This window comes from Embiotoca jacksoni, unplaced genomic scaffold (genome assembly GCF_022577435.1).
Source record: "Embiotoca jacksoni isolate LCO1_2020_lvr unplaced genomic scaffold, fEmbJac1.0.p SCAF_22, whole genome shotgun sequence".
NCBI classification, from domain to species: Eukaryota; Metazoa; Chordata; class Actinopteri; family Embiotocidae; genus Embiotoca; species Embiotoca jacksoni.
This window is the reverse complement of record NW_027185363.1, coordinates 2,549,160-2,561,888: the sequence shown is the minus strand read 5'-3', so window position 1 is coordinate 2,561,888 and position 12,729 is coordinate 2,549,160. Positions and strand designations below refer to the sequence as shown.

The 12,729-nt window shown below is 42.7% G+C and overlaps 1 protein-coding gene across 11 annotated transcripts in view; it reads left to right on the top strand.

The window, feature by feature from the left end:
- The window catches only part of mbnl1 (muscleblind-like splicing regulator 1), a 51,858-nt gene that overhangs the window by 19,134 nt on the left and 19,995 nt on the right, over nucleotides 1-12,729 (top strand). For all 11 annotated transcript variants that reach the window (XM_069157237.1, XM_069157241.1, XM_069157238.1 and 8 more), the window contains one exon: nucleotides 4,086-5,142. In XM_069157237.1, coding sequence (XP_069013338.1) covers nucleotides 4,969-5,142 — 174 coding nt within the window. In that variant the 5' untranslated portion in view covers nucleotides 4,086-4,968. Of the gene's footprint in view, nucleotides 1-4,085; nucleotides 5,143-12,729 lie in introns of those variants that run through there.

Below are 12,729 nucleotides of genomic sequence, written 5' to 3'. Positions count from 1 at the left end.
GCTGAAAATAGCTGCTATGGTTAGTTCGTTTGGTAGCCATAGCAGATGGTGCAGCCTAACCAGTAGCAAATCTGTATTTTGCTTTCGTTTCATCTCCACTAATACTGCATTAGTTAACCCCAGTGTGCTATTCCTTATGCGATTATGCAGAACAGAGCCTGCAGCATTTTATGACCTGTGGTGTCAAGCTATGACGATGAAGAGTAATAATCTGTCACTCATTAATTTTCAGGAAGTCTTATCAAAACTGTGAACCACACCTTCTTTCTAGTTTTTTTCCCGTCTCTAGCGGTTAGTCACAGAGACAACGTCAACATCAGTTTAGATCGCTTTGATTGCTCCAACTTTTCAATCAGTCAAGACATGTCTTCATAACAAAACACTTGTCTGTGTTCAGGAAAACCTCACAGTGTATGATCAGAATGTGTCAAAGTTCACCATGACAATCACTCACAGATTTTATTTGCGGTGTAGACGATTGGTGGATTTTGACAGCGTGTTTTTTATTTATTTGTTGAGAACAGATTTGTTTTGTGGCTCATAATTAAAAGAAAGTATAGGACGCACAGGCTTGTTTTTCATGTCAGTATCTGTTTGTGCCGTTAAGGCATATGCCGGTGTCACATGACCGCGAGCTGCTGGTGATGTGCTGATATTGAATACATACTTCCTCATCTAGCGGCCCCATAAGGTTTCTACCACGTGTCTACGGGTGATAGGAAGTACACGGTCTCTCTCGTTTACCCTGTTCCACCATCTTTCCTTCCTCCATTGTGGTTGACCTTGCACCAGTTTGCAAGACCTTGGAGTCTGAGGGAGTGCTGCTCAGGATGCTGGAAGAGAACATAGGCCAGACAGTGACGGCACAATGGGAGAGACATTGGATGAAGTGGAGGGAGAGGAAAGAGTAGGAAGACCAAAGAAGTCAAAGATCCATCTGTTAAAATAGTATAAATTCCGTGGTAAGAGCAGAAAAGAAGATGATGTTAAACAGTCAATTATTTGAAATAGATGCCTTGGAGACAAAAAGCACTGATAGTTGAAGTGGAATTAGATAGAAGGAGTGGCAGATCAGCAAGAAGGACCACTGAGATGAAGAAATCAATAGGGAAGGGATGCCCATGTCCAGACATGATGGATCAGATTGAGATCTCATTATCACGCGCACGTCTTACACCCCACCGCATTGTTTCACCCGTACAGATATGTGTTCATCTGTCTCTAATAGAAACCATAGAAACTGATTAGGCAGCCAGACAGAATTCAGAGGGCGTCAGCTTTTCATGCATCAAGTCATCACATTCCCTCATTTGATTGAAGACAGCTCCTGGCGCCTTCAGTTAAAAACTCCTGAAATAGATGCTTCTATTAGGGGTGAGCAATATGGCTCTATAAATAATAGCACTATATTTCAGGGTATTTCTGTAACAACAATATTTTTCACAGTGTAACAAAATACTGAAGATTTTTTTGTATTATTTATTTCAAACAAGTTTTTTTTTTTTATATGTCTGCATAAACATAACAGTTTGCCTTCAAATATTCAACATGTTACCTCTGTAACTAAACCACTTCCTTTTTTCTAAGTAACTCTTCTTTCAGCTACGCTTGTTGCTGCTGTGCATAAGTTAAACATATAAAATTTGTCGTACCATTATGCTGAATATTGACATTAATACTAAATTTGTTTTATCATGTTCAAAATCTTACCAATATTATCACAGCCGTAGTATCTGTTCAACCTCATTAGTTGTGCTCTTCTCTGGCTTTGTTTAAAGATCATTTTTGCTTACCTGAACTAGTGTTAAAACTTTGTTGCCCTATCTGACTGAACTGTTGCAGTAAATACATGGAACATCAAATGATATTAAAACCACGTCCGAGGCCGCTCAGAAGTACACACAAAGATTAGACTTGGCTGCCTCGATATTTTCACAGCAGTGAAGATGAAATGATGAATGACTTAATGTAAATAGAGTTCATGGGAATAGAAACATGCCTTTAGTTATATAAACAAAAAAACGGCATGGAGTATGTTGGAACGGTTTCATTCCAAAACAATAAAACCAGTCACTCTTAGTCAAAAGTGTTTTGTTTATTTACTACTAAAGTGACAAGGCAAGGCAAGGCAAGTTTATTCGTATAGCACATTTCAACAACTTGGCAATTAAAAGTGCTTCACATAAAACCATGAAAAGCATCAAAACATCAGGCAAAGGAAAAGAAAATTTAAAAACAATTAAGAACATTGATCGAAACATTAAAAACAGTCATTGAAACATTAAACAAGCTAAAAATAAAAGTTGCAGTGCAGTTTAAGAAATAAAATACAGTAACGAAATGCAGAAAATTGATCACCATCCTTGAGTCTGGTTCAATTGAAGGCAGCAGCAAACAAGGAATGTTCCTGCTTCACGTTACAAAAAAGGAGCATTTAAAAACGTCTTAGTACCTGTCGTGTGAAATTATGGCGCAGTGAGGTGATATATATATTTTGTATTAGTACTTTATTGAAAAGTTAATTTACTGTAATCTCCCCTCTACTCTGCGTCATATGAAGGATCATTTGCTGTGTGCCTGGGTATCTATTGTAGTGGTCGGACGGTTGCTGCATTTGTGTTATGATTATGCTTACACTCTAAAGGTCATTTTTTTTAGCAGTGACGCTACTTCTGCTATCGTAGGGGTCATCCAAGGTGAAACTACGCAGTTTTCTCCACCACACTCTCTCTCTCTCTCTCTCTCTCTCTCTCTCTCTCTCTCTCTCTCACACTCTCTTGTAAAACATACAGTATATGCATGTTGCTTGGTCATCATGACCTGCGCTGCGCTGCGCTGCCGCAGGGCTCCGATACAGTGTGTTGCAGTGTTTTAAAGCTAGCGGTAGCGTAGCATTGCTGAAGGTGCACAGGCTCGGTTTGGAACAGCGATTTCTCTCCACAGGGCGTGGCGACTTGTGCTGCTCTGTGCGATAAGAGCAGAATGGGTCCCTGGGAGCCCAATCATGCAAATTCCCCCAGCAAACCATGTACAATGGATTCACCCAAAAATAGAAATCTTTGGCAACATTACACAACAATCTGGACCAAAAACATAACCTCCGTTTTATGTGACAAGCGGGCAATTATGAAAGGGAAATAATAAACATGAACATTATCACAGCTGGGCAAGTTCACAGACCGTTGCAACGCGACCGTGACGACGGTGGTGTATTTTATTCGGAAATAGTTCACCGAGAAGGATATTATCGAGCATCTTTCATGAATTGTTGTTCGACAGGGACATTTATCTTAAGTTCACGGAAAAAAAAAAAGCACATAGTCATAGAAATAGTGAGCAAAGTAATTAGTTCAGCCTGAGTCTGCCTCTCTCTCTCTCTCTCTCTTTCCCCGGGCAGCGGGCAGGTCAGCCTCCTGTTTGCTCCTCCCCCTTCTCTCACCTGGCGCTCAGCCCAGAATGTTGCTGCAACTCTGCTAGCTCTCATTGGTCCCCACTCTCGCAAGGCTTTGCAAGAAAGGAAATGACTAACCTCTTCTCCCTCATGCCCTGCCTCAACTTCCCCCTGCGCTTTCACTCTCTTTCTGCCTCTCACCTCTAAAACACATTTGTAATGGCCGGCTTTGCTTTACTGGACTGTAAGTGACACAGGATTTGATCTGATTTTCCTGCGTTGACCAGAAGAGGTGGAAAGTTGTGAATGGCTGCTTTGTGCATTTCTGTGAGTGCGTGCGTGTGCGCCGCCGTGAGTGGCGTGATGAGTGTGTGTGTGTGTGTGTGTGTGTGTGTGTGTGTGTGTATGTGCGCCGTGTGTGTTCAGAGCACAGGGCGGGCGGAAAGTTGTATTTGTCTTAGCTGACACCCCTGCATTTCTGACATTTTTACATATTCTTCATTCCCACAGCTGCATAGCTTAGCATCACTTTAATAATGCTGCATGTCAGAACCTCCTCTGAAAGATAAATGAGAGAAAATAAACTTTTTTTTTTTTTTTTTTTTTTTTTTTTTTTAATGCGTACAATGAGACTAATCTTTATTTCTCTCCTTCCCTCTCTTATATTTATCTCTCTCTCTCTCTCTCTCCCCAGAGGAAGTGCCTTCCCTGATGTCTGCTGCAGCTTTGACCTGCTTCTACAGCTGAAGCTCCACCCTCTCCCCTGCCTCGCTCGCTTGCTGCCACAGTAACACGAGTACAAGGACAGCAACCACACCCTCCTCGCAGCCCACACTCCGACCCAGTCGTCCTTCCCATACCATCACCATCCACTCCACGCAGCCAGGCTCCAGCCTCAGCTCTCCTCATTCGACGGCCCCCCCCTGCTGCCCCAGCCACTCTCCACCAGCTGACCAGCCTTACAGCAGCAGCCCAAAACGCACCACCGGGCCCACACTGCATCTCACCCCACTTGCCTTTCACCTTCGCCTTTGCCCCTTCTGAGCCTCCACTCAGTCCTCAGTGTCCTTAACTGTCCTGTAGCAGGCTACACCCAGACTGTCACCATTGTTGCCTGCTTCACTGCACCTAACCAGAGGGCTCTCAGTTGGGCCCGTCTGTTTGTCTGCCACCTCTGCTTGGGAATGTTGTAGACGAGACTCTTCAGTAAGCAATAAACAGTGAGAGAGAAAAGTCAAGCTAAGAGAGGAAACTTTACAGACAGGATTAGTCTCCTGGATATAATCACTTTGTCAGCTGTTGTTTGATCAGGAAAATGAGTCATTAACATCCCCCGAAAACCGTTGTCCTGCATCATTTCACTTTGGAAAAGGAGCCCTCTCAATCAATAGGAACTTTTTCTTTTTGAATGTTTAATTTTAACTTTACGGACAAGTATCGCAGACGGTAACAACACCAACAAATAAACAACAACAACAACAAAAAACAACCATAAAGTTGTGGATTAAAACGTTAGAGGTACTTTAGTCACGCTTGAACAGATCACCGCTTGGAATACTTTTTGCCAGCGTGTCGCCATGGCGATGAACATAACACATATCCGTGACACAAAGTGGTTGACACTGGAAGTATGTCGGGAGTTCCAGAGGGGAACGTGCTCGCGCTCCGACCAGGAGTGTAAGTTCGCTCATCCGGCCAAGAGCTGCCAGGTGGACAACGGACGGGTCATCGCCTGCTTTGACTCACTTAAGGTAAGAAAGAACAAGTGGTGAGCTGAAAGTCTGGAGGCAATATCTCCGCTAGGGAGATAGGCCACAGATAAGAGGCTGAGCACATTCAGTCTGACAGGCAGGAATATATGGATTTGCACAATGGAAATAGCATGCTTGAGTGCACCATCTGGTCACAGCATGTGCTCCACTTAGTCCCACCTATTTCTGGTCAGCTGACTGGAGCACGTGATCAAGGGTGCAGAGGGGAGGGGAGAATTGCAGCTTTTTAGATCCAGGAAGAAGCAGTCCATGATTTTTTTTTTTTTTTTTTTTTACAGCACTGTGGAAGATTCTAGCACGGGCTCAAATGTTTTGACGAGTGTTTACTGCACTTATGTCAAGAGTCAGCTGCATTTCCGACTGATTACACTGAATCTCCTTCAGCAGCGCCGTCCGTCTGGAAGCGGTAACGCTGCTGTGTACAAGCTTTTGAATAGGAAAACATGAATAGGCCGTCGCATGTACGAACTCATATGGATGCCCTGAGCGCAACACGTCTCAACAGCTAGAGAGGAGCGAGGCGATAGCATCATCATGTAGCTCTCACTCACTCACTCACTCACTCACTCAAACCGCTTCCTGTGCAGAGGCCTGAAGGCGGCCAGCGGGGATTTGTGCATGTGTCTCTATATGTGTCAGTGTTTTGGAGCACAGTTGGGGGCAGACGCACTATGTGCAGTCATTTTACGTTTTTAGGCAGCGACGGGAAAGCAAACACCTCTTTTTCGTTCTCTCTCGTTCATTCGGTCTCTTTCACAATAACTTTTTTTTTAATCGAAGCACAAGATCTCTAGAGATGGGCGGACCTCAACCCAAAGTTTCCAGCATTGACAGACACACGCACAAAGGTTTGGCTGTGTGTGTTTTTTTGTTTTTTTTTACTTCCGTTTGTGTTCTGCCCCTGCAGACACTGGTGACTCGTGGTCATTGACTGTGTGTGAGCAGGGCAGGGTTAAGATGAGGACAGCGACTCAGAGACCAGTGTTTATAGCCAGATGTGCACAGAGGAACATTGTGAGGCCCAACCTCAACTTTTCCCAATTTTCCTCACAATGTCCTAATGCCTGTGCACGTGTGTGTCAGTGCGTCAGTGTCAACATAAAATTGTCTAAATTAGATAATAATTCTTGTTCACTACATCTTGAGTCATATTTTCATCGTTTTGGCTGCAATTCCAAGCGATTACTAATAGCCACCACTGTTCTCTTGAGATGATGAAAAATCTGGGAACACTGAAACTTTGCTTATCGGGCAAGTACCGCAAGAACTCGCATAATCCTACAGGATTTAACAAAAACCACCACTGAACCACCAATTTATTCCCCCGTCTGACCCTGCTGTAGTGATGTTGCTGTGTTCCCAGATCTGAGGAATTAATTTGGGGAGTATAATGTTATATTAACCAATAGAAATGGAGGCCAGTACTAGAAAAATAACACTCAATTTGGAAGAAACTGGAATCCTTCTGCAGCAATGTAACTGCTACAAAACCATGACGCCAAGTTCCCCTGAAGATCAGGATATCACAGTTGAAGTCTAGTGACCACGTGTTGATATTCAGCGACAGAGCACTGGAGCGTTTTATTGACAGGCGGAAGGACTGTGATACACGTTCAAATTGTCATTCGCGTTGAGGTAAAGGTCACCACTGGAAAGGAGTAGCTGGCAGATATATGGTGTCTTTTTGAAGGACCTGAGGGGCCTATTTTAGCAGTTTGGACTAATTTTCCACGAGAACTTGTATATTAATGGAGATGGGTGATACTTTTTTTAACCGCTGGCCCCATTTTTTTCCACTGGTAATGAAAAACAGAGCAGGTCTCTAAAACCCACAGTGGAAACAGCAAAAGAAACGACAGAGAGCAAAAAATTTTTACACCTGTTTGTAATTTTCTTCTTCAAAAACCCAACATAAATGAGATTTCTTTTTCCAATTAGCATTTTATTTTTTTCATTTGATTAAACGTACATTTTTGTAAACTTCAAATTATTTACGTTTTGTTTTGGTTGACTTCTAATTTGCCCTTTGACTGCAGGATAAGACTTAAACCACAAACACATAGGCACACACACACACACACGTTACCACATTGTGAAGGTTTTCCTGTTACATAAACCCCCAAACACATTCAATGAAAAATCAGTTGTCCTACTTTACTTTATCACAGATTGAGGGGTTGAAATAGGACAAATTCTCAGAGGAGTTGTGTTACATGAAGCCAACTCACCCCCCATTACAAGTATTGCACCCACACACACAATCTAATGCACCCTCTTGGACACATGTGCACACGCTATCTGCCCATGAGAGGATCGACCTTCTTCTTGAGAAGTGTATAATTAGAACAGGTCTCACATGATCACCAGTGCATAGCTGAGCAGGTCACACCCAAACCCAGTCATTTCCCCAACAGCCACTCACTCTCACAGTCTCTCTCTCTCTCTCTCTCTCTAGCTCTCGTTTTGTGTGTCCTACACTAAACCACGCTTGTAGAGTCCATGCAATAATTAGAGCACGGAATACATTTGCCTCGGAAATAGCAAAAGGACTCGAGCTGTAATTTTTCTTGGGAACATGTTCACGGCCGTCATTAGAAGCGGATGATATACCCTCAAGCAAAGACAATCAGAACCGTGCATTCATCTAGGCCACAGAATCAGAACTAAGTCGCGGTGTGTGTGAATGTCTCCGTGCCCGAGTAGACATGCATGTGGGGGCGTTCAGTGGCCTTGGACTTAGCCTTAACCCCAGAGTGCAGCCCTTTCTGTTGCCTGTCTATCTGGTTGGTGCAGCACAGACAACTCAGCTATGTTGGAGCAGGGTAAATATTTGGAGAAGGATAATGGTAGCCTGGACTCCCCTGACTTAAAGTCAGCTTTGCAACTTTGTCTGTTCATGATTAACTGCTGTGCAGATAGGTTCGGTATAATATGGCTGATTTTGGAATCTGTATAAACCACTTGTTTGCAGCTAGAGCAAATACAGGCAACAGATTAACTGGTGTGACAGGTGGGGGAGTGTGATGCAAAATGCTCTCCTTTAAACTGCACAGTGTCTGGCAAAAATACAGTTTAAAGCATACATGATATGTCAAGGAATACTGTATATTAAACTACTTTTCACTGTCAGTAGCTGTAATGACTTTTTCCCTCTGCTTGCTACACTTAAACTTTCCTAATGTGATCGGGGTATAATAGTAGCCTTGGGGTGGCAGAAGCAAGTGACTTAATGCCTGCCTCATAAGTTTATACTAGAATTATTGTGAAGTCATATGGGTTACTTTCTACACTTAATGGACATGTTGTTGCTTGTTTGCATTTTCGTTGGTAGCTCCCTCTTCTTGATTTCCCACTCAGTCTGGTTTTTGCCTCATTTACTTCAGGCCACACCCATCCCTGGACAGGATGGTTCACATTACACCCTGCTAACCCCCCAAACACACACACACACACACACACACACACACACACATACATACATATATATACGTGCATAAACCCATGTGGCATGAATATAGGGGCTGGGGTGTCATCAACTCTGGTCTTGTGTGAACCCGCCAGCAGGAGCAGGTCCGTGTTTACCCCCATCACTGCTGTTCATCTCATAAAAAAAAGGAGTGGTAAATGTCTGCCATGGAGAACAGTTTGAACACACAGACTTTGTGCTTTGTCTACAGGCCAACCTGACACACCCACTGTCATCACATCTGAGTTCTGAGAAAAAGCGACCAGAGATGAGTCTATGCCAGTGTGTGATATCTGTTTTGGCGGTGCTGTTGTAGCTGGTTCCTTTGTAAGATTACATTTTGACTGAGCAGAAGGCAGCTAAGTACCTCTTATTAACAGTCCAGACAACAAATATTTGGACACATATTTTGTTCTTCAGGCTCTGTGCTACACAGCATATTAAATTTGAAAAAGAAATGCCAATAAAATGTCAAGTCCCAGCTTTTAATCAAGTAGGTTTACATCAGTATTAAAAGAACAATGTGTCAGAGCTTGCCACTTAGATTGAGGTGGATTTATCTAGAAGTACTAGAGGTGACCATTGAAGTACATACATACATTAATGAAGCTCAAAAAAGCAAATATCTTATCACGGATATCAAACATAATTGGTCGTCAAAGTCAGCCGTTGGGTATGTTCTAAAAAAGCAGGAGCATAAATCTTGTGGACTGGAAAATACTTTGCATGGATGAAAAAAATAAAAATACACAGAGCACTGCACAAGTCCAAAATGTTCTCCAGGATGTAGGCGTTTCCTTGTCAACATTCAAGAGAAGACATCATGACCTCAGAAGATTCAGGATGCAAACCCCATGTGAGCCTCAAAGACAGAAAGTCCAGGTTGCAGATCAAAAAAACATTTAAAAAAAAAAAATGAAACCAGTTCTATGGACAAAAATCTATCAGATAGATGGAAACAGGAAAGTATTGTAAAAAAAAAAAAAGGGGGGATATGGTAGCTCGTATCTCAAAGCACCACTATCTGCAGTGATGGACTACAAAGCATCAAGGATACAGAGCAGCTGCTGGTATCTACGGGTTGAAGACTTCAGGCAGTCACAGAATACAAAGTATTTTCTGTTACTTCCCCTTTGGTGAACATAAGGGGGAAATGGAGAAAATAACACAACAGAAAGAATGATTAAAAGAGTCAAAGTAGAAGTGACATTGAAGGTGATTTATTTCCAGCTCTTATCGATACTTACAAACTTCACAAAGGTTCTCAAAATGTGGGGGAGGACGGGACGGGGTGGTTGTGCCAAACAAATACACATCAGTACAACAATACTTGGCCTGACTAACACCTACGTCTGAAAACAAAACACTAACAAAAAAAAACAACAAAAAAAGATTCCACCAAAAACAAATACAGAGATGCCAGCAATCAAAAATCACTGTTTCTGACCTCTTATCCTCAACCTCCCGCCGCGTAACCTAAAGCCTCAAAACAGCTCAGGCAGACGAAACAAAGGGAAGTAGGTGAACTCTTGAGGTGGCCTCCTTTTATTGAGGGCCCAGAATGATGACCAAGTCTAAGGGAACAAATGAGCAGCATGGCCGGGCTGTACAGGTGGTGACCGATCATGTTGCTCGCACCTGGAAGGAGTCGGGGGAGGAGAGAGAAAGAAAAGCAGGAGGGAAGAAAGACACACGCAGGACGGGCACTTTGCCCCCCTGCTGGGCTCGTAGCGACACTCAAATAAAAGCGAGACGTGACGCTTTAATGCAGCGTCCATTATTCCATTTCAAGTTCAATTTGATGAAGCACAGCGCTTGAAGGGCAAAAAAAAAAAACGTGTGACTGTTCAACTACTTACAGTCTGGATTGTATCTCTCTGTCTCTATCTTTCTCTGTCTTTGCTCTCGTTTTGTTCGCCGTGTTTTGACAGCAGGTTTATATTCGGTGGTTATATGCAACAGTCAGGCTAAACACGCACACGCTACTACTGTAAACTGAGTGGTGGTTGGCCACACAGACATGTGGGGTAAATATTAGCCATGTTGCTAGCCGACGGTCTTGTTCATGCTTTCAGACATATCATCTCTGGCCGGTAAAATCAACACGGCAGGTCTGCTCTGCGTGTAGGCATACGGTTATAAGTTCAGGAGGCTAACGTGTATTTGACGCTGCTGTGACACTGAACACTACATTTAAGGACATGCTGTATGCGGCCATGTGCAGGGAACAGTGGTCATTTTCTTTGAGTAACAACAGCAGAATTTAGTTTGTGTTTTGTTTTAAGTGTTTAGTTTCACTTTGCAGAGTTTTACTTAAATCCCTGTTACCACTTGCTATTCGCATTCTGCTGTTTCTCTTTGCATTTTGGTTAGGCTGTCTTTCAAAATGTTTTTTTTTTTTTTTTCTGGATGCTGCATCACTTATCAAACACGAGTGTGAATAAATCTGAGGGCGAATGATCCGCCTTATTAAACTGTCAACCGTGTTTGACGTAAACAGATCTAACGTCCTCTTAGGTTGCTGTCTAAATAGATGTGTCGCATTCGGACACGATCCAAATGCAGTGTTTACCTGCTCCAGAGCCACAGCTGAGCGCGTCGAGGCCAAAGCTGCTCACAGACGGGTGACACTCGTATCGCTTGCTTCACTGACCTCCCTCTGAATATTACCGGCTCCGTAGCATTGAGGAGAAAAGGAACTAAGCCACGTGTGCGCATAGTGATAAGGTCAGACTCTGACCAAGACAAATGTGTTTTCGGGATGAGGGTTTATTCACACCTGCGATCAGCAAGGTTTGCTTTCAGTGCTTATCACCAGTCAGAGTACTGCAGTAATGCTCTAATTCAGACCGTGCTTCCTGGATCCTTATAGACTTCTCTCCTCTGCGGTTGATGCACAGAGTCTTCATCCTAATTGGATTTTTAATGGGATATCTGTGGGTGTATCCACAATGAGAATTTCTCCTCTTTTAAATTAAGGGGTAGATTCAGTAATCTGTAAGATGCAGCTTTTACAAGAAGGACACTTCATATCACAGCGGGGTCTGTTTGGCTGTGATAATTCTCGTCTGTTGCAGTTTAAAATGAGCGGGTAGCACTAGATAAGAACTGAAAGAGCCATTGTGGGGGCTTTTATTTCAGTAAGTAGGTTCTTTTAGGGCTCCTTCTCTTGGTGTTGATGGGTCTATTCTTACGTCTTTCATGCTGTCATGCTGGAGGGATTTGTGTTTTGGACCACACTAATCCTGGCCTGCACACACTAAACCACACAGAGCCTTTCTTTGGCCTGCTCGTCTTATGGTGTGTGCATCCTTGTCACATCAGTGTGGCTATGCATCTCGCCTGTGAGCTTATGTGACGGAAGATCAGCGACAACAGTCTTTTCTTCTCAGTGTCAGCCGTCGCCGTCCCTCCTTCACACTGGGTCCATTTATAACACCGCTGATACAATGATTACTTTTCTAGCCTCGCTTTCTGTCGTTCTCTTTACCAGACAGATATATCAGAAAACCTCACACAGCATGTACACAGGTTTGTTTGTTTGCTTCACCAATTAGAAAATACTGACGGATCAAATGCAGGATTGCAGTGTTAAATGATCTAAGACTCGTACAACGTGCATCCACATATAGTCATACAACTTTACATTTCTAACAGGTGATGCCATTTGGTTTGCATTGAGGGATTTACGTGCAGTTATTAAAGACGCTTCATCAGATCAAATATTGATATTTATTACACATTTTATACAATAAAGTGTAAAGATTTTTATGTGTACACAGAAAGCAATAGGCTCTAATTTATGCCGTGCTTTTTACACTGGAAATTCAAGATAAGAATTACAGGCTGCATGAAAACATTTCTGTCTTCCGCACTTTTAACTTGCATACAGTCAAACATTGTTCAAATTCAGGTTGCGGTCCGCCATTAATAATTAATAATGCCACATTTAGGAAAATAAAGTCCTGTAAAGGATACAAAACATAGGATACAATACATGCATTTCTATTTGATTAAATAGTGCTGCTTTAAAAATTTTAAAAAAAACAACATAGCCTTTAGATCGAATTTCTCACTCAGTGTAAACGTCATATATTCTA